General features: G+C 35.2%; 3 protein-coding genes across 3 annotated transcripts; all 3 read left to right on the plus strand.

Annotated features, from left to right (window-relative positions):
• Window positions 1–223: 223 nt before the first annotated feature.
• On the plus strand, window positions 224–655 carry LOC141714219 (uncharacterized). Its single transcript, XM_074517751.1, has one exon. It carries the CDS (start codon window positions 224–226, stop codon window positions 653–655), a length of 432 nt encoding a protein of 143 aa, XP_074373852.1.
• A 16-nt stretch (window positions 656–671) lies between these two features.
• LOC141714225 (uncharacterized) lies at window positions 672–3,693 on the plus strand. The gene is made up of 4 exons (XM_074517757.1): window positions 672–1,025; window positions 1,140–2,082; window positions 2,191–2,978; window positions 3,049–3,693. The coding sequence occupies exons 1-4, from the start codon at window positions 672–674 to the stop codon at window positions 3,691–3,693; spliced, it is 2,730 nt and encodes a 909-aa protein (XP_074373858.1).
• Window positions 3,694–19,244: 15,551 nt separating this feature from the next.
• Window positions 19,245–22,518, plus strand: LOC141674472 (putative peroxygenase 4). The gene is made up of 4 exons (XM_074481177.1): window positions 19,245–19,388; window positions 20,607–20,701; window positions 21,886–22,011; window positions 22,111–22,518. The coding sequence occupies exons 1-4, from the start codon at window positions 19,362–19,364 to the stop codon at window positions 22,256–22,258; spliced, it is 396 nt and encodes a 131-aa protein (XP_074337278.1). The 5' UTR covers window positions 19,245–19,361; the 3' UTR covers window positions 22,259–22,518.
• Window positions 22,519–23,394: the final 876 nt, after the last annotated feature.

The following is a 23,394-nucleotide window of genomic DNA, read 5'->3' on the forward strand; positions in this document are numbered from 1 at the left end:
AATCTTTTCTTTCTTAACAAACACCTTTCCTTATCATTAATCTTTCTTCACTCTCAGATCAACTTTGCTCTCTCTAGTCTCTATCTTTAAAACTCAAACTTTATTCTTCTTTACACCAGATCTGTGACTACAATGGGAACCCTGCTAAACTATCCTATCAAGACATGTTAAACCCACTCTTTCTTCACAAGGCTCAGCAGACTATAGATCTTGGAGTCGATCCATGGAAATAAACCTAGCCTCCAAACGCAAATTGGGTTTCGTGAATGGAACCATAACCAAGCCACAAGATGATGACACAAAGGCAGAAATGTGGGAAGCTTGTAACAACATGGTTATTGCTTGGATAAAAGGTAATGTTTCTTCAACTATTCGTCAATCTATAATGTTTATGAATAATGCATCTGAAATGTGGAAAAATTTGGAAAAGAGATTTACTTTGACAAATGGGTCGTGCAAATATAAGCTAAGCAAAGATCTTTATGAAGTTCGTCAACATACTGCCTCCATTAATGAATATTACACCACAATGAAAACATTGTGGGAAGAGCTTGACTCGATGAACCTTCTTCCTGCCATTCTTAACCCCACTGATGAAATACAAATCTTCTTGAGTAAAATAGAGGTGCAACAAGAGGAAGCTAGACTTTTTTAACTTTTGAATGGACTAAATGAAGTCTATATATGGTCCTCAACGTAGTCAGCTACTAATGTCTGCTACCTTGCCAAATGTTGGGCAAGCTGTCTCTATCCTTCAGCAAGAAGAAGCACAAAGAAATCAGTTGCATTCAGTCACTCCAGATCTCGAATTATCAGCTAAGTACAGTAGGAGCACCCAACCTCGCTCTTCTTATAATCAGAGGTCTGTACAATGCTCTGCTTGCAATGTCAAAGGCCACACTCGTGAGAGGTGTTGGACCGTAATTGGATACCCTCCATGGCATCCAAAACACAGAGGCAACCTCAATGCACCAAGAGGGCGTATTTTGAATAATACTCCTTTGTCTAAGTGGCCTTCAAAATCAGTACACTCCAAGATGGCGGCTAATGCAACAACAACTTCAAACTAAACTAGTCCAGGCCTATTGTTTACACCTCAGCAGCTCGAGCAATTAACACAACTGGTGCCTCAATTACAGTTAAGCTCCACAAAGGCCCTAGAACCAGAGGATGATCTGGAGTTCCATTTTTCTGGAATGATATCTTGTCATAACTCAACCACCCTGAATCATGAATGGATTCTGGACTCCGGTGCTTCGGACCACATGACGCCCCATATGACCTTTCTTCAAAATGCAGCTCCAACAAGTAACTCACCTCGTATTAATCTGCCAAATGGGGATACCACTGTAATATCACATACATGTATTGTCTCTTTACCTAATGGTTTAAACCTTATCGGTGTCTTGCATGTTCCCAGTTTTAAGCACAATTTTTTGTCTGTTCAAAGACTAATAAAGGATAATAATTGTCAAGTTCAGTTTTTCTCAAACCATTGTTACACTGTTGATGTTAGCTCTCATAAAGTGGTAGGAGTAGGTATTGCTAGAGATGGTTTATATTATTATAATCCACATAAACCATCAGTGCTTCCTGTTCACTCTTTTACCCATCATATACAAAAATCAAATAGAAAATCTCAACATGTGTCACTTATTTCCACAACCAGTGCTAACCTAAACCTCTGGCACCATAGACTGGGGCACGCGCCTATTGATAAAGTTAAACAAATCAGTAATCTTCCTAATTTGCCCAAACACTACTCAACTGTGTGTCTCACCTGTCCACTTGCTAGGTTCACTAAACTCCCATTTCCAAGTAGTGAATCACATTCTAAAGTAGCATTTGACTTAGTGCATCTAGATATCTGGGGACCCTATAAAGAAAATACAAAAGGAACTTGTAGGTATTTCCTTACCTTGGTAGATGATCATACACGTTACACTTGGGTTTATATATTGTCCAATAAGTCAGACTCCTTGAAGACATTGAAAGCTTTCTACAACTACGTCAAGACCCATTTTGCTGCTTCTATTAAATCTATACGGTCTGACAATGGAATGGAGTTTGTGAATGCATTGTGTAAGCAATTTTGTGCTGATAAAGGCATTATCCATCAAACAAGCTGCTCCTATAGGCCACAACAAAATGCAAGAGTTGAAAGAAATCATTGATTTATTCTGGAAACAGCTCGTGCTTTGCGATTTCAAGCAAATTTGCCCCTGCACCTATGGGGAGATTGTGTTTTGACTGCCGTGCACCTGATTAACAGGTTACCTACTCATTTGTTGAGTAATAAATCACCTTATGAGGCGTTTTATGCAGAATCTCCTGATTATGATAATATCCGGGTATTTGGGTGTCTTGCCATTAGTTACAACCCAACTGTTTCTATTGACAAATTTGCAGCTCGGGGTATTCCTTGCGTGTTCTTAGGATATCCAGCAACCAAGAAAGGCTATCGACTTCTAAACTTGAGCACAATGGTTGAATTTGTCTCAAGAGATGTCAAATTTCATGAAGAAATATTCCCCTTCTCTCCAAATACGGGTTTACATTATATGCAGCCTCTCCCAATCAACATGCCGGACCCTGTTCAAACTCAAAGTGTGCACATGTTTGATGAGGAATATATTTCTGATGAGTTCTCAAGGCATCCATCCCTTGCAACCAACAATGATTTACAAATCTCACAGTCATCTGTTCACAATGACATACAAGATGACATTGCTGTTGTTCGACGATCTACAAGGGCTCATCGACCTCCACAGTATCAACAAGATTATATTACTAACTATTCTGCACAACCAGTGGCCAACATTGCAGATTTGTCAATCAATGCATCTTTTAACTGCTTCCTTGCTACTGTCACCACAACAAAGGATCCCGTTCATTTTAAGGAAGCGGCCCAACAACATCAATGGGTGTCATCTATGAATGATGAATTAGAAGCTCTTGAACGAAATGGCACCTGGACTGTAACTGAACTCCCACAAGGCAAAACAGCAATTGGGTGCAAATGGTTATTTAAAACAAAATTTAATCCAGATGGTAGCATTGAACGACATAAATCTCGTCTTGTCATCTTGGGTTGCAGACAAAAATATGGAACACTCCAAGATGGCGGCTAATGCAACAACAACTTCAAACTCAACTAGTCCAGGCCTATTGTTTACACCTCAGCAGCTCGAGCAATTAACACAACTGGTGCCTCAATTACAGTTAAGCTCCACAAAGGCCCTAGAACCAGAGGTTGATCTGGAGTTCCATTTTTCTGGAATGATATCTTGTCATAACTCAACCACCCTGAATCATGAATGGATTCTGGACTCCGGTGCTTTGGACCACATGACGCCCCATATGACCTTTCTTCAAAATGCAGCTCCAACAAGTAACTCACCTCGTATTAATCTGCCAAATGGGGATACCACTATAATATCACATACATGTATTATCTCTTTACCTAATGGTTTAAACCCTACCGGTGTCTTGCGTGTTCCCAGTTTTAAGCACAATTTATTGTCTGCTCAAAGACTAATAAAGGATAATAATTGTCAAGTTCAGTTTTTCTCAAACCATTGTTACATTGTTGATGTTAGCTCTCATAAAGTGGTAGGAGTAGGTATTGCTAGAGATGGTTTATATTATTATAATCCACATAAACCATCAGTGCTTCCTGTTAGAATCAAATAGAAAATCTCAACATGTGTCACTTATTTTCACAACTAGTGCTAATCTAAACCTCTGGCACCATAGACTGGGGCACGCGCCTATTGATAAAGTTAAACAAATCAGTAATCTTCCTAATTTGCCCAAATACTACTCAACTGTGTGTCTCACCTGTCCACTTGCTAGGTTCACTAAACTCCCATTTTCAAGTAGTGAATCACATTCTAAAGTAGCATTTGACTTAGTGCATCTAGATATCTGGGGACCCTATAAAGAAAATACAAAAGGAACTTGTAGGTATTTCCTTACCTTGGTAGATGATCATACACGTTACACTTGGGTTTATATATTGTCCAATAAGTCAGACTCCTTGAAGACGTTGAAAGCTTTCTACAACTACGTCAAGACCCATTTTGCTGCTTCTATTAAATCTATACGGTCTGACAATGGAATGGAGTTTGTGAATGCATTGTGTAAGCAATTTTGTGCTGATAAAGGCATTATCCATCAAACAAGCTGCTCCTATAGGCCACAACAAAATGCAAGAGTTGAAAGAAAGCATCATTTTATTCTGGAAACAGCTCGTGCTTTGCGATTTCAAGCAAATTTGCCCCTGCACCTATGGGGAGATTGTGTTTTGACTGCTGTGCACCTGATTAACAGGTTACCTACTCATTTGTTGAGTAATAAATCTCCTTATGAGGCTTTGTATGCAGAATCTCCTGATTATGATAATATCCGGGTATTTGGGTGTCTTGCCATTAGCTACAACCCAACTGTTTCTACTGACAAATTTGCAGCTCGGGGTATTCCTTGCGTGTTCTTAGGATATCCAGCAACCAAGAAAGGCTATCGACTTCTAAACTTGAGCACAATGGTTGAATTTGTCTCAAGAGATGTCAAATTTCATGAAGAAATATTCCCCTTCTCTCCAAATGCGGGTTTACATTATATGCAGCCTCTCCCAATCAACATGCCGGACCCTGTTCAAACTCAAAGTCTGCACATGTTTGATGAGGAATATATTTTTGATGAGTTCTCAAGGCATCCATCCCCTGTAACCAACAATAATTTACAAACCTCACAACCATATGTTCACAATGACATACAAGATGATATTGCTATTGTTCGACGATCTACAAGGGCTCATCGACCTCCACAGTGGCAACAAGATTATGTTACTAACTATTCTGCATAACCAGTGGCCAACATTGCAGATTTGTCAATCAATGCATCTTTTAACTGCTTCCTTGCTACCGTCACCATAACAAAGGATCTCGTTCATTTTAAGGAAGCGGCCCAACAACATCAATGGGTGTCATCTATGAATGATGAATTAGAAGCTCTTGAACGAAATGGCACCTGGACTGTAACTGAACTCCCACAAGGCAAAACAACAATGGAGTGCAAATGGTTATTTAAAACAAAATTTAACCCGGATGGTAGCATTGAACGACATAAATCTCGTCTTGTCATATTGGGTTGCAGACAAAAATATGGAGAGGATTACATAGAAACATTCGCGCCTGTTGCCAAAATGACAACAATGCGAACTATGTTGGTTGTTGCTGCCATATAAGACTGGTACACTTTCCAGATGGACGTATCCAACGCCTTTCTATATGGAGAGCTCCTCGAAGATGTATACATGAAAATGCCACCTGGATATATCCATCTTGGGTGTAGAATCTCTCTGAATGATGCAGACAAAGGTATCTCTAAATCCAACTTAGTTTGCAAGTTACTTAAAGCTCTATACGGCCTTAAACAAGCCCCTCGTTTATGGTTTTCAAAACTATCTTTAACCCTTTTCAGCCTTGATTTTAAACAATCAAAATCTGATTATATCCTTTTCTTAAAGCAAACACCTACCACTACTCTTGCTGTACTTGTTTACGTCGATGATCTGTTGATTTGTGGCTCTCACATGGCAGATATTTCTCACCTTAAACAAATGCTTTCTGCCCAATTTCATATGAAAGATCTCGGGCCTATCAGCTATTTTTTAGGTCTTGAGGTAGACAGATCAACCTCTGGCTTTTTTATATCACAGAAAAAATACACCCTCGATCTTCTCACAGAACATGGCTTACTTAATTGTAAACCTCTTTCACTCCCTATGGACTCTCACCTCAAACTCACACCAACTACTAGAGACCCACTTCCCAACCCCATCCCTTATCAACTCTTACTTGGCCAGCTCATATATTTGACAATAACCCGCCCTGATATAGCATTCACAGTCCATACGCTCAGTCAATATATAAATGCCCCTACAACAGCACACCTTCAAGCTGCAAAATGCCTCCTTCGATACCTTGCTGGATCACCTTCACAGGGCATCTTACTAGCCTCCTCTAGTGCTGCTCACCTTACTGCCTACTGCAACATCGACTGGGCTAGCTGTCTTGCCACCAGAAAATCTACTACAGGTTATTGCATATTTTTGGGCACATCACTTATATCTTGGAAGTCGAAGAAACAGAGTGTGGTGGCTCGCTCATCCGCTGAGGCGGAATACCGTACAATGGCCATGACCACTTGCGAAGTAACATGGTTATCCAGCCTTCTCAAAGATCTGGGCTTCAAAAATCTGCCATTTACACAACTTAAGTGTGATAATAAAGCAGCATTGGCCATAGCTGCTAATCCTGTACAACATGAGCGTACTAAGCACGTTGAAATAGACTGTCATTTTGTCCGTGATCAGATCAAAGCTGATGTCATCCAACCCTCTCATGTTTCCTCTAATGACCAAGTAGCTGATATACTTACCAAGATCCTCCCAGTTCAACAACACCGTCATCTTCTTCGCAAGCTTGGAGCTTCAGCTTTGCCATCATCTCCAGCTTGAGGGGGAGTAATGAGGGACCACATCTATTTTCCAGCTGTCATTCTATTTTCCTATAGCAAATTAAGGTTGTTAGGTAGAGGAACGTTTTATCTATTTTGTCCAGTAGCCAAATTAATGCTCTCTGTCCTATATAAGACAAACTGAGGTAATTGTAAAAGGCAGAGGCTAAAAATGATAATGCAGATTCATCTTTTCTTGCTCAGTATTTTCTCTCTTGATTTGCAATGCATATATTTATGAACTTGAATCAATCATCAATAGAGAAGTGCAACAGTTTGATTCCAGTTTCCGGTGCAGAGTAATTCTAAACAACCCTTCGTATCGTACTCCTTTACAATTCAATTCACTGTAAATTATAATGGGCATTTGACGGTCTATGCCCAAAAATACTAGATGTTCTGGTAATTTTTAAATGCATAACGTAATATATTTAATTTATTTCATTTTTTAAGTTACTCAAATAATCAAATATGCATATTTCACCTCTAACCGGATGTTAAATAATATCAAGTCACATATATTCTCTTCTATATATAATAGGAGAACATTTGTGGGAATCGAACTCATGATATTTCATTCACCTATACAACTTCATACCACTATACCATAATATCACATGTGCTTTTTATCATACACATAATATGTAAGTGTGCTAAATAAATATTTTATTTAACTTTAAAGATAGTTACTTGAAATCCGAGAAAAAGATAGTTACTTGAATATTTGTATAGTTAATTTTAAACAATCAAATTTCGGATTCAAAATCACACATAATACATAAATGAATTATTATCTTATTTATTAATCTTTTTTTGGTTTGAAAATGTATCTTATATATTTTTAACATATTTTATTATTATAAAAAGTAATTAAAATGTACATATATAATTTTTAAAGAAAATATTGAAAATAGAATCGCTTATATATAAATAATCTATAATGGTATTACATATTTAGATGAGTTCGAATTATTATGAGTCAAAGCATTTTATTTTATTCCAATTTGAAATTAGAACTTGGCCCATTCTTAAAAAAAATACTCGAAATTTGACTACATGACCCGTGAAAGTGTTTGTCCTAAATCCAATCATGTATGATGAGTTAGGAAGAACTTTCTTGTATTCCTATTTGATTTCATTTTGAATTAATAAAAGACTTGTTATATTTTTATGGGCTTTATCTATTTAAAATGTATTAAATAAGATGTTCCATAGTTTAGAGTAAAGCTTCTAGAATTATAATGAGATTATAATAATGAGATCTATAAGATGACAACTCTGGACTTAAACAGTTCCTGATCATATGATAACTAATCGGATGTTAGTGGATCCGCAAAGATTGGTACATACTATGCTTGCTCCCTTCAGGAGGATGTCTGTTCTCATAGGCATTTGTGTGGTGACACTATAGCTGGTATGTAGGTGCTTATTAGGGAATAAGTTCACTGAACATGACTTGATAAGTTGAACAACTAATGGAGATTACTCACGTGTCAATAGTTATTCACTGAGTGATAGTTGTACAAGTGTCCTTAGACTTGAGATCGTTAAAGGTATCTTATATATAATGAACTGTGCTTTGGTTTAGTCCTTAGTCTCAAGGACATCCATTAGGTCTATTCTAGGCATAGGAATTTGTGTATAGAGATAGTTAACGTCAATAGAGGATCTACCCCTTCCAGTATAGGAAGAGAATATCCTATGTTATTCTTAGTATGCGAGTTCTGGAATCTCTGGCCAGAGTGTATGAAATTAGAAAGGAGTTTCTAATTTGCATTAATATGAACTTTGCATTATGAATAAGAAATCATATGATTAAATTTGATAGGCTTGACACAAGATCCATGTCTTGTATTTAATCGGGATATTATAAGGGTAGAAGGAATTCATTGTACGGTAACTAGTCACTGACAGGTTCTTGATATTCTAAGCAGTGAATTCATATTATCCGGATAGTCGCGATATGTTGAGAAGCATCACTCACGATGTAGAATAAATATAATTAATCAGTTAATTATATTTAGTGAATTTTAATATTCATATAAATAATTAATAAAAGTTTATTATTATTTATTTCTACTACCGGCATAATATTGAACCTACAGGGTCACACCATAAAAGAATATTTTCTTTGATGAAATAATGAGAGAGAGAATTATTTTCTAAATAGTTAAGAAAAGAAATAATGATTAAAATAGTTTTAATTATTATTAAAGCATTTTATGAAGATAAAATGTGGGGGTTAATATATATAAAGATATATTATAAAACCCTAGGAGAGTCCTATAAATAGAATGAGATGGATGGCTCAAATGCATAACACAAATAATTTTGGTTTTGTGAAAACCCTAGCCTCCATCTTTTTCTTCTCTCTCTCTCCCAAAACTCCATTTTATAAAAGCTTAGTTTTATAAAAAGGTTCATCGAAGCGAATCGTTCTTGGTGGATACCGGTAGAGTGCTTCACACACTGAGGAGCAACTGCTAGCACTCCAATTTTATAAAGCTTCGATTCACGAGGTATGGTTTTGATTCCTCAGTTTTTCCCTTTTATACGTATTTCTATATGTGCGGTATATGGTTTTTGCGGAATAATTATTATTTCACGCTTCCGCTCATCCGTAAATTCCATCATTGACATCAGAGCTAGGTTCTGCATATAGAGATTCATATAAAAAATTTCAGTTTTTTTAATGCATGTATGGATTTATTATGATTTTTGCAATTTTATTTGGATTTAATTATGAATTAATTCGAAATAATTTTTGCATGAAATTTTTGACTACTGATCTGGGTTCTACAAGTGTTGTAGATCATCTAGATATTTTTTTCATAATTTTGTGATGTGTAGATTATTTGTTATGAATTTTTTAAAATTGTTTTAATTAAAATTCATAAAATAATTATGCATGTGAATAATTATGATTAAAATTTGCACAAGGACCCATGGCTGATCTGGTATTTTTCTGCTACTCCCTGATTTGAGAAATCATATTATTTTGATTTTTATTAATTTATTAATTAAATGTTAATTAATTTAATAATAATAAAATTAAAATAATTAATTAATAAGGAGTTATTAAGGGAGGGAGTAAAAGGAAAGGGGGTTACAATTTTTTTTTGTAACAGCCGGATGGAAGCAGACAGGTCGCGGCAGGAAGAAAAAAAAAATTTGCAAAACCTGCTATCGGCTGCTGCAGGCGCGTGTAGCGCACACGGGGCGGGGGGTGTGTTGCGCATTCCGTGAATGCGTTACACACTGTTGCGCATTTACGGAATGCGTTACACGCGTAAATGGCTCAACAGTGTTGTAACGCATTACGTACATGCGTTACATCCCGTATGTCCACATTAAATTTGATTTTTTGGGAGTTTCGTAACTCCGTTTTGGGCGTGCAATATATCGTTGGATTCATTTTTCCGAGACGGATCTAATGGAGTGGTCAAATATTTTTTATATAAAAGTTTTGAACTGTTTATATTCCCGAAAGTGTTTTAAAGCATGTTTTAATTGCTTTTAAAAGCTATAATAAATCCATACATCATTATATCAATGTATGACATGATATTAATTGCATGCTTACTTGTTTATTTATTTTTATATATGAGATATATGCCTGTGTTTACCATGCGATGATAGATTTAGGTGAACTTAAATCAATATAAGGCGTGCTCTAGAAAATCTAGAATAGGAATCGTTTCTTGCCTTGACAATAATATTATGAATACAATCTTGAGATTCTTGTACTTATGAAACACGTAATTAAATATGAATTTTCCATTTTGAGAGAAAGGATGATTCTGTCAACAACAGATTTCTATCTGTAAGAAAGGGTTATTAAGTGACGCCTCTTGACAATGCTCCACCCGATCTGGGAATCATCTGATTATCGATTATTGATTTGAAATATTTAATTTAAAAGGAAGAATCTCTTTATAATATGATTATGATTGTAACGTAATATAATCCCTCTAAAATTAAATAATATCAAGTAGTAATTGGCCAATGACACAACGGGCTTGTGTCGGTCATAGCCTTCCAACATGATAGAAAGTGGTTCTTATTTTTAAATGATTGTCGTTTCGTGCTACAGCCGAGGGTTTTGATTTCGAAATAAGGAATACTTGTCTATTACATAGAGATGTGTACATTGAATTAGAATCTAAAGGTCGTTACGTGCCACAGCCGTGGGCCGTTGGAGACTGATTCAATTGTACGGATTGTTGGGTTAGACTTGACTTAGAATATTAAGTTTGTCGTGCCACAGCCGTGACTCTATTATTCAAGAGGCTAAAATTATATTAGGGAATAACATAAGATGTAATTGACAAGAGTTGTCTGCCTATTGAACATCACATGACGTTTCGTGCTACAGCCGAGGTTGTGTAATGAAATGTAGGATCCCTATTCCCACTAGCATTATGAATGCCTAATTTTCACTTAGGGGGTGTATAAATTAGATAAACTAGTGGGAGCCACTTATGAATAAAGACCAAATTCATATAGTGTTTTGAAATAAAATTGAATATTTGCTAAGTGTTGTTATGTGTTTATCATTTACAGATTTACTATATTCGTTATGTCTTCTGCACTATCACTCCGAAGTATACTAGATGCTCACAAGTTGACTGGTCCTAGTTTTGCTGACTGGCTTCGAAACTTGAGAATTGTTCTCAGGGTGGAGAAGCTGGAATATGTGTTTGACTCACCTAAGCCTACTGAACCTGCTAACGATGCACATAATGATGAACATGTTGTGTATCGTAAGTGGATAGATGATGTAAATGTTGCTCAATGCATCATGCTAGCTTCCATGAACATTGAGCTACAGAAGCAGCATGAGCATATGGATGCTCACACTATCCTTATGCATCTACAAGAGTTGTATGATGTGGCAGGGAGGACAGCTCGATATGAGATATCGAAGGAGCTGTTCGGTTGTAGGATGTCTGAGGGATCATCCGTGAATGACCATGTACTTAAGATGATCAATTTGATTGAACGTCTTGGACAACTTGGTTTTGCTATGGATGGGGAGCTGAGCCAAGACTTGGTCTTGCAATCACTTCCGAGTTCGTTTTCGCAGTTTGTTGTGAACTTTCACATGAATAAGCTGGATGTCAGCCTGGCTGAACTCCACAACATGTTGAAGACTGCGGAATCGAATTTCCCCCCTAAGAAGAGCTCTGTTCTTCTAATTGGTGAAGGTTTCAATCCTAAGAAAAGGAAGAAGAACCCTTCCAAGAAGAAGAAAGTAGGTGAGAAAAAGCCAGTTCCACCAAAAGCTGAAGACCCCAAGAGCAAAGCTGTTTGCTTTCACTGTAACAAGGTGGGGCACTGGAAGAGGAATTGCAAGGTTTACCTTGCAGAATTGAAGAAGAAGAAGCGTAGTGAGACTACCACTTCTGTTTCAGGTATGTTCATGATTGAAGTGAATATGTCATTAAATCAAATTTCTACTTGGGTATTAGATACCGCCTGTGGTTCTCATATTTGCAATTCGTTACAGGGACTAAGGAGAAGTAGGACTCTTGAGGAAGAGGATGTGATTCTACGGATGGGAAATGGAGCAAGAGTTGCTGCTGAAGCTATAGGATCATTTCATTTACATATGCCTACGGGCAAGACCATTGTTTTAAATAATTGTTATTTTGTTCCTTCGATTGTGAGGAATATTATTTCTATTCCCATGTTAGACTTGGATGGATTTTCGTTTGTTATTCAGAATAATAAATGTTCAATTCTTAGAGATAACGTTCTTTATGGAAGTGGTATTTAAATAATGGTTTGTATGTATGTGACGTAGAGCATGATTTGCTACAAATTGAACACACTAATAAAAGAAAAAAGGATGATGAAAATATCACTTTTTTGTGGCACTGCAGACTTGGTCATATTAGTGAAAATAGACTGCGGACATTGCATAAGGAAGTGTTACTTGACCCCTTTGATTTTGAATCATATCCTACATGCGAGCCTTGTCTATTGGGTAAAATGACCAAATCTCCATTTAGTGGACATGGAGAGAGGGCTGCAGATTTGCTAGGATTGGTACACACAGATGTATGTGGACCAATGTCTACACAAGCCATTGGTGAATTTTCATACTTCATTACTTTCATAGATGATCGATCTAGATTCGGATATGTGTATTTGATGAAACACAAGTCTGAAGCATTTGAAAAGTTCAAAGAATATAAGTATGAAGTGGAGAAACAAACCAAACATAGTATTATAACTCTTCGATCAGATCGAGGCAGTGAATACTTGAATGGAGAGTTTCTAGATTATCTCAAAGAAAATGGTATAGTCTCCCAGTGGACTCCTCCATATACTCCACAGTTGAATGGGGTATCTGAAAGGAGAAATCGAACTTTGTTAGACATGGTTCGGTCCATGATGAGCTATGCGAATCTTCCAGTATTCCTGTGGGGTTATGCATTGGAAACCTCAACATATTTACTGAATAAGGTGTCTTCCAAATCCGTCCCTAAAACTCCATATGAGATATGGAAAGAAAGGAAACCGAGTCTTAAACATGTTAAGATTTGGGGATGTCCAGCTTATGTCAAGAAAGTTGACCCAGATAAGCTGGAATCTCGATCCGTAAAATGTAGTATTGTGGGATATCCTAAAGAGACTTTAGGGTATTACTTTTACACCGATCATAGGGTGTTTGTCTCCAGACATGCTACCTTCTTGGAAAGGCAGTTTATCCTTGAAGGAAACAGTGGGAGCAAAATTGAACTTGATGAAATTCAAGAAGCACAAACTACTACGAATCAAGTGGAAACACCTGTTCAGACTGAACAACCTTCTGTGGAACAGCCCATTCGTAGGTCAGGGAGAGTGTCTCTCCAACCTGAGAGGTATTATGGCCTTGTCATTGAGAATGACAATGAGTTGTCAATAATTGATGATGACGACCCTATGACCTATAATGAGGCTATGAGTAGTGTTGACTCAGAGAAATGGCAAAGTGCCATGAAATCCGAAATGGAATCTATGTATACCAACCAAGTATGGACTTTGGTTGAAGCACCTGAGGGTGTGAAGCCTATTGAGTGTAAATGGGTATACAAAAGAAAGATTGGAGCAGATGGCCAGGTAGAGACCTATAAGGCCAGGCTCGTGGCAAAAGGATTCAAACAAAGACAAGGGATTGACTTTGATGAAACTTTTTCGCTTGTAGCCCTGTTAAAATCAATTCGGATTTTGCTTGCGATTGCTGCTTACTACGACTATGAGATCTGGCAAATGGACGTGAAAACGGCCTTCCTCAATGGGAAACTTGAAGAGGAAGTGTATATGACACAGCCAGAGGGTTTTCTTTCTAAGGGAAATGAACACTTAGTGTGTAAGCTGCTGCGAACCATATATGGTTTAAAGCAAGCTTCTCGTAGATGGAACATCCGTTTTGATGAGACAATCAAAGAGTTTGGTTTTATCAAAAATATAGATGAACCATGTGTCTACAAGAAGGTTAGTGGGAGCGCGGTAACATTTCTTGTATTGTATGTGGATGACATACTTCTTATAGGAAATGATATACCGATGCTGCAATCAGTCAAAGTGTGGCTATCGAAGAGCTTCACTATGAAGGACTTGGGAGAAGCATCCTACATTCTCGGTATGAAGATCTATAGAGATAGATCTAGAAGAATGATAGGTCTTACCCAGGGTACATACATCCAGAGAGTGCTTAAAAGGTTTAGCATGGAAAACTCTAAAAGAGGTCTCATACCGATGAGCCATGGAGTGTCCCTTTCCGAAAAGATGTCTCCTAAGACACCTGAGGAAAGAGAGCGTATGAGTAAGATTCCTTATGCTTCAGCAATAGGATCTATCATGTACGCGATGTTATGTACTAGGCCTGATGTTGCTTATTCAATCAGTGTGACGAGCAGATATCAGTCCAATCCAGGTGAAGACCACTGGAAAGCAGTGAAGAACATCCTTAAGTACTTGCGAAGGACTAAAAATATTTTTCTTATTTTTGGTGGCGAATCTGAGTTGAAAATAGAGGGTTATACTGACTCTAGTTTTCAATCAGAAAGTGATGATAGCAAATCCATGTCACGTGTTTACTCTGAACGGTGGTGCGATTAGTTGGAAGAGTTCCAAACAGTCTACAACGGCTGACTCCACAGTGGAAGCAGAATATATAGCTGCAAGTGAGGCTGCAAAAGAAGCCGTTTGGATGAGGAAATTTGTTTCTGAGTTGGGAGTTGTTCCTAGCATTGAGGAGCCTATTGTGTTGTATTGTGATAACAACGCAACAATAGCACAAGCCAAGGAACCTAGGTCTCATAAAAATTCCAAACATGTTTTGCGACGCTTTCATTTGATTAGGGAAATCATTGAAAGAGGATATGTCAAGATTGAGAGAGTTGACACACATAACAACGTAGCAGACCCACTCACAAAGTCATTGTCTCAGATTCACTTTGATCGTCATAAAGAAAAGATGGGTATTAGATACCAGGGTGATTGGCTTTAGTTCAAGTGGGAGATTGAAAGTGTTTGTCCTAAATCCAATCATGTATGATGAGTTAGGAAGAACTTTCTTGTATTCCTATTTGATTTCATTTTGAATTAATAAAAGACTTGTTATATTTTTATGGGCTTTATCTATTTAAAGTGTATTAAATAAGATGTTCCATAGTTTAGAGTAAAGCTTCTAGAATTATAATGAGATTATAATAATGAGATCTAGAAGATGACAACTCTGGACTTAAACAGTTCCTGATCATAGGATAACTAATCGGATGTTAGTGGATCCACAAAGATTGGTACATACTATGCTTGCTCCCTTCAGGAAGATGTCTGTTCTCATAGGCATTTGTGTGGTGACACTATAGCTGGTATGTAGGTGCTTATTAGGGAATAAGTTCACTGAACATGACTTGATAAGTTGAACAACTAATGGAGATTACTCACGTGTCAATATTTATTCACTGAGTGATAGTTGTACAAGTGTCCTTAGACTTGAGATCGTTAAAGGTATCTTATATATAATGAACTGTGCTTTGGTTTAGTCCTTAGTCTCAAGGACATCCATTAGGTCTATTCTAGGCATAGGGATTTGTGTATAGAGATAATTAACGTCAATAGAGGATCTACCCCTTCCAGTATAGGAAGAGAATATCCTATGTTATTCTTAGTATGCGAGTTCTGGAATCTCTGGCCAGAGTGTATGAAATTAGAAAGGAGTTTCTAATTTGCATTAATATGAACTTTGCATTATGAATAAGAAATCATATGATTAAATTTGATAGGCTTGACACAAGATCCATGTCTTGTATTTAATCGGGATATTATAAGGGTAGAAGGAATTCATTGTACGGTAACTAGTCACTGACAGGTTCTTGATATTCTAAGCAGTGAATTCATATTATCCGGATAGTCGCGATATGTTGAGAAGCATCACTCACGATGTAGAATAAATATAATTAATCAGTTAATTATATTTAGTGAATTTTAATATTCATATAAATAATTAATAAAAGTTTATTATTATTTATTTCTACTACCGGCATAATATTGAACCTACAGGGTCACACCATAAAAGAATATTTTCTTTGATGAAATAATGAGAGAGAGAATTATTTTCTAAATAGTTAAGAAAAGAAATAATGATTAAAATAGTTTTAATTATTATTAAAGCATTTTATGAAGATAAAATGTGGGGGTTAATATATATAAAGATATATTATAAAACCCTAGGAGAGTCCTATAAATAGAATGAGATGGATGGCTCAAATGCATAACACAAACAATTTTGGTTTTGTGAAAATCCTAGCCTCCATCTTTTTCTTCTCTGTCTCTCCCAAAACTCCATTTTATAAAAGCTTAGTTTTATAAAAAGGTTCATCGAAGCGAATCGTTCTTGGTGGATACCAGTAGAGTGCTTCACACACTGAGGTATGGTTTTATAAAGCTTCGATTCACGAGGTATGGTTTTGATTCCTCAGTTTTTCCCTTTTATACGTATTTCTATACGTGCGGTATATGGTTTTTACGGAATAATTGTTATTTCACGCTTCCGCTCATCCGTAAATTCCATCAACCCGGCCGAAAAACATCGTCATATTCTACGTTTAGTAAATTTAAATTACAAGTTTAGCGAGAATATCTTACCAATAATGTGATTTTTTTATAAATAAGATCAAGTCAATTGATTATTTATATTAAAATTACTGACTTCATTAGCGCATAATTATTTTTGGGACTTGTCCCGATTTTAAAAATATTCGAAATTTGATATACGATCTCACGAGATTTATTAAAACTACGATAATATATATTGTTCAATAATCTGAATAAATTAACCAGTTCAAGTGATATTTATAAAATTTTATCAAATTGAAAAATATTTAATTTTAGTTGAATAGTATGCAATGTTATCAAATTATTATACGAAGAAATATTATAGTAGTAATGAAAGGAACTTAAAAATTGTTTAAATAACGATATAATTATATTTTTTCCTTCGAATCCTTGAAAAAAAATTCATAAATATCAACAATAAGTCTTTATAATATATAATTTATTTTTATATTACAACCATGATTGATACTTAGTTGCGTAAAAACTAGATATAAATTGTTTGTCAGAAATAATATGAATACATATATAAATTATTGCAATTTATTTATTATATAATTTTAATTTTTGAATAATTATAAATGCATGTATTTTTAAGTAATCATTTGTCTCACCGGATGTTAATAGTGATTATACATGTACATAAATCAGATATTTAGCATATAAATAATTGAAACCATTGTAATTTACTAAGAAATGTAACATACTACAATTTACATACTGACACACACATAACTTAATGTTACTTTGGCAACCGTAGTGTAAATAAAAAACTAACATTTTTCCATGCATATAAACGTTGAATTTCAAAAACTAACCCTTTTCATTAAAATCAACTTTTATATTAACAATAATGTAAATTTTATATTATTGTATATTATGATTGCAAGTCATCCTGATTTCAATTATTCATTTTTTATCTTTTTAAATTGAGTAAGTTAATTGTAAATTAGTAGTGAACTCAGTAATAATATAGACCAGTAGATATAGTTTATTTAAATAAAATTCTAAATTTTTGGTTAACTCTATATTCAACATAAATGTTATTTTTTAACTTTTTATTTGTAAACATACTAACGGCATTGTACAGATTAAGTATAATCGTTTCGTTTTAAACGTATACTGGCTACCCTATTTATATTCATTTATTAAATACAAATTATACAACACAAATAAGAATATATATATATATTGCTTAATGAGTTATATTTGAAACATTATGTAATTTTGTATTGTCTTTTATGAAAATAATACACATTGATAAGCAATCAACTATTTGATATACGTTAGACATTGTACAATATTTACAAATAATAAACCAATTAAGAACATTATAATTGCATGATGCATAAAAAAATTCTAGAAAATGAACCGTGCATCGCACGGGTTATTATGCTAGTTTATTCATAATAATTGAACTCGATCTTTTTAAACATTATGTTATCATTTGGAGTTCATTGCTGAGTGATCCGCATAGCTATATCTATCCTTGTAGTTATAATATAAAATTAAAATCATAAAACTCAACTTCAATACATAACTATATATTCATGGATAAATGCATAAATGGATACTTAATCTTATATTTGACATCAAGAATGCCTATAGTCATTCTAACCACATTAACAAATAATTAATAATGGAGTTAAAAGAGATCCTCTTTTAAGTAAAGTAAATGACTTCGATAAAATATTAGCTAAATATGAAATTATCTTGTTGTAAAATACAACTAGCATAATGTTATTTTAGCACCAAACCCACTTTTTGGTGACATTATATCAATAGGTATAGACATTTTTCATCTCGCATTGAACTTCCTATAAACAATTATACTTTTAGAGTAAGTCCAATGTTGTTGTGTTATATCTTGTTCTATACCTATATTATAGAACAAAAACTAAATTTTATCAATCTTGTGCTAAAATAGTACAATACTATAATTTGTGTTAAATATAAAACAAAAGATAGGTGAAGCTATAATTCCCACCTCATCAAAAAATAAAAAATTAGCTAGAAATATTAATTTTGTATTTAAAATAGTGGGGTACTTGGAGAGTTGATGAGATTTGCAACAAAATATAGAACTAACTATTGAAGTCATGATATTATTTTTAGCACCAAAAACTACTTTTTAATATTAAATAATAGCAATAGTTATCCTTATTTTTATACCATTGGACATGCTCTTGTCGGGAGAGCTTGTCCAATGGTATAAAAATACGTGTTGAGTGTGCAATTGGAGGAAAACATTTCGTGTAATTTCGAAACTGGAATTGTATTGTTTAACAAACATAAGTTAGAACATGAGAAATGTGATTGCTTACCTTGTCAGATATGCTCACTGCATTATGGGCAAAATCCTTAACAAATTTTGGTGACAGATATAAAGTAGAGAATATTTCAATAGACTTAAATTGTAAGCAACTATTTTCTGTGGTGTAGGGAAAATGTCCTTCTCTGTTCTTTCCAATTGAGATAAAGAACATTCAAAAAGCAAAGCATGGAAGTGATTCTGGTGTCTATGACTCACATGGAAGGTATTCCTTATGCATTTTTTATGCGAAAAACTTAATATATCTGCCTTATACTCTACTAGAACAAGGAATAAAAGAATTTCGAGAAGAATAAGAATTTATTTGACAAACGCGCTAAATCAGATGCTCTAGTACTCTATATTCGAGCTTAATTTTAGCGTAGTAACGCGTATTTCTGTTGCTGCCATTTTTATCAACATGGGCCTCAGTTCCAAGACTCGCCCTGTAATTTTCTCTACCCCCCTCCCATTTTAGACACCGATCATTTCGACACTTTCAGCTGAGTTCGGGTAACAAATATATTTAGTAATTAAAACTTGTACATATAATTTGTAAACGGGGGAGGTTTGTAGAGATTGTAGCTAAAATGGCACACATGTTTAGATGTGCATGAAAGGCTGAAAGAGATGCACTAGTGGTAGGTGGGTGGAATGGTTGGGGTAAAAAGATTTGCCAGGTATGAGCCTTTGAACACTTGACAGTGGAAAAATTACCCAATTCCTAACAACAGGGAAGTGCGTTAATTAATCATTTATTTAGTGGCATCCGAGGAAGACTGGTTTTGAATTATTATACGACTATTTGCTTCCTTAAATCTTATAGACACATTGATTTTGGAGTTACTATTATCTTAGGCATTATTAATTTTATAATCTAGAGTAAGCTTTTCACGCTCCTTTGTTGTAGAAATATCTACGCTATCCAATATCTCCATTGGATCGTGTTCCACCTGTTGGTAGAAACTGAGTGAATGCAACCAGCTGTGAAACTATGATCAAAGATTTGTGGCCGTAGATGATAAATCCTATTTCCGCACCCCTTTCTCTTCATTAATTTCTCTATTCTGCATATGCGTACCTCTAACATACTCTAGCATGATGGATTTGAATTGTAGATTTGTGTTCAAAATCTTTCTTTTAACAAATCACTAAATTATGTATAATGATATAGTGAATTTTGAAGGTTTGAGGAGTGTTACCTTGCATAATAAAATGACTTATAGAGGAACAAGACATGTATATGGATTACCAAGAAAGAAGTAAAAAGATGGAGAACAAATTTAGATTAAGCATTACCAGTTCTCTTTCAAAAAAAATAAAAAAGTATGACCAGTGAGGGGCCTGGGTGTTGGCGACTTGATACAGTAGATACTGGTTCCAAAAATTGCAGAGTGCTATAGGTGGCTTCGCAGAAAGACTTATTGTGACTGATTACACATTATTTGTCTGTTAAATTTACCTAACACATGTACTTTGTCTTTATCATTTACTTAATAGATCATTAATTCTATAATCTGAAGTATCTTGTTTAAGTATGTGTCCTATAAATATAGGATAGAACGATAATACATCTATATGATTAACGAAGAAATATTCTAATGCCTATTTGTCCTACTATACTTATCTGATCATGAAGCTTGAATTTTAATATTTTTTGATCCAGGGAAAATTTCCTTCTCTGCTCTTCCCAATTGATATACAGAATATTCACAAGGGCAAACATGGGAGTGACACTGATGTTTATGACCCTGAAGGAAGGTATGTAGTGCTGCATACTCTTTATTGTCCATAAAATTGACTTCACAAGTCCAAATAACAATTTTTAGCCAGGTCTCGAGTTTGTATATTCGGTTCCAAATGTGTCCCTAGTAGCTTAAATTCTGGCACTCATGATGTTATGATACTATAAATTTGTGAAGGAAGCAGAAATTTTCTTCTACTTATATCTTTCTTTAATCACCTGTCTCAAAGAATTCCTCATCTACTACAATGATGTGTTTGGTCAGGGAGAACGAATCTAGGTGGGAGTAAAAATTGAAATTTGTACTGTCTGTAGATAATTATGCATAATTATTGATCCTTCCTTTCTTTCCAGATAAATTATTTATACTTCAATCCCACATATTTGTAGATGAATGAGACATTCTTGTTCTCATTTGTCCCCTTCATAATAAATTTGCTTTATCCCCAATATTTTTACTCTTCCAGAGTACATCTTTCTTTCACCTTGAATTTTTGTTTGCATTTGTTCTTCCATTTTTTCCGACCAAACAGAAAAATCGTAATCTTATTAATGACTATACATTTCACGCATGCTTAGATCTCGTCTTACAATAGATAGTAGAAGTGATAATGCCATTCCAATTCATTCAAATTGTGAAAGCAACTCCAACCGTTTAAACTGTGAAAGCACTCCCACCGCTGAGTTCAAAAGTATTTCAGTTTATCAATGGTAGAAGTAATACAATCCACTAGATTGTAGAAGTAATACGCTCCATTGTATGTGCAAGTAATTCCAATCCATCCAGTCCTCTTCAGCCATTCATATTCAGAAAGTCATTGACTCCAATCTTCATTAATGACAATATAGCTGAAGAATATATCTGTTCATTGCAAGTGAGTCCAGTTTATTAAGATCTTTTCCTTGTTAACATAATTGAATACTCTAATTGATACAGTTCTGTAGCTACTAGTTACCGTCCTTTATAGAGTTTGGCCTAATCAATTACAATTTCTTATAAAAATATCTGCTAAACAAAAATAAGCCAGGTTTGTGCCAAGTTCTGTTGGTGCAATTCACAATAAATCAAGAATAGACTAAGCAAGACTTCATATATATTAAGATGTAGATATGAGCATTGATCAAAATATAGTAATAACGTTCGCAAAAGTTGTAATTCAAGACGTATTTAACCTTTTTTGTTTCATATGTTATTATGAAGGTTTGTTCCTAAAAAGTTCAAAGAGATTTTTAGTAAGCATGCGATTGCAAATAAAAGTGCCTTAACATCAGACGAGCTGATGGCAATGGTTAAAGGAAATAGGGAACCCAAGAACTACTCTGGATGGTTTGTTTTATCTTCCCTCGTAAATCCTATTGTAGAAGTACATACATGATTTAATTTTTCTCGGAAGTACTCTATATATGTGGGGTAAATGGGTTGCAGGCTTGCTAGTTATGTCGAATGGAAGATCTTGTATGTGCTCTGCAAGGATAAGGATGGTTTATTGCATAGAGATACAATTAAAGCTGTCTATGATGGAAGCTTGTTTGAGCAGATGGCTAAGGACAAAGCTGCTTCTGATAAAAAATAGTATGGTTTCTCCTTAATAATCAGACACTAAAGTATATTCTCTAAATCATAGCTTATCGTACTTGTAGTATCATGTCCCTATATCCTCGTCACCTGTTGACTAAAATAAACTCTGTTGCCTCAAGTAATTGTTACAGGCTTACAGCAGAATATCTAGGGCCTAAAGTAGTGGCACAAGTACATAATTACAGCAGTATAGTACTAAATTACAAGTTATCTTAGGGGCACAAGGTTTGATGAAACGAATAGGTGCAGTACATTCATGACTAACCATGTCGATGTATTTAGGATTCTATTAAACTATACGTATTAAATAAGAAGTTGCGACTCCAGTATGCTCTATTCTATGTGCTATAAAAAATAGCAATCTTTCCCTTGTCGCGAGGTTTTTGTAATGTTTCATTCAATCAACTGATACATTGTTCGAATAATCTTGAAAAATTATAATTATAGGGGAGCTAGGTTTTTTGTAACTACTTTCTTATAGTATTTAAGAATTAACCGCAAAATTAACATGAATGAAATAAAACCAGAGTTCCACTCTATCCTTTCGTCTCTCTTTCATCCTGTGGCTGTCTGCAATAGACCCGATGAACTCTATGGACTTGTATGTTGCATCAGAGTTGAAGTTCCACCAATAATTTGTAAAATCAGATCCTTCGAACTGAAAGTTAGAGGCACCTTTAGCAAAAGCTTTCCTGTTCCTAGGACAATACCAGCATCAGTATTACCTCTACCTGTCGCAAACTTACCAAATGCACCCGCTGTACATGTGTGAGAATCTGTCCCTAGCAGCACCTCCGCAGGCCTGCAGTGACCTTCTTGACTAAGAGCAAATGCTGGGCTACTTGCTTGCCAAGGATTTGGTTTTACAAATTATTGGTGAAATTTCAGTCTCTGGTGCAACAACCACATTCTTTGCCTAGCAGCCAAAACAACTACACAAGTCGATGGAGTTTTTCGGGTCGACTGCAGAAAGCTTCAGTATGAAAGAGAGAAGAAAGGACAGAGAGGAACTCTGATTTTATTTCATTCATGATGATTCTACAACACACCTTTGCTCTGTTTATATAGTAAGACTGAACCTCAAGTCCCTAACAAACATAACACACATTCCTGGTATGTTACAATAGAATA

Source organism: Apium graveolens, chromosome 1 (genome assembly GCF_009905375.1).
Source record: "Apium graveolens cultivar Ventura chromosome 1, ASM990537v1, whole genome shotgun sequence".
Classification (NCBI taxonomy): domain Eukaryota; kingdom Viridiplantae; phylum Streptophyta; class Magnoliopsida; order Apiales; family Apiaceae; genus Apium; species Apium graveolens.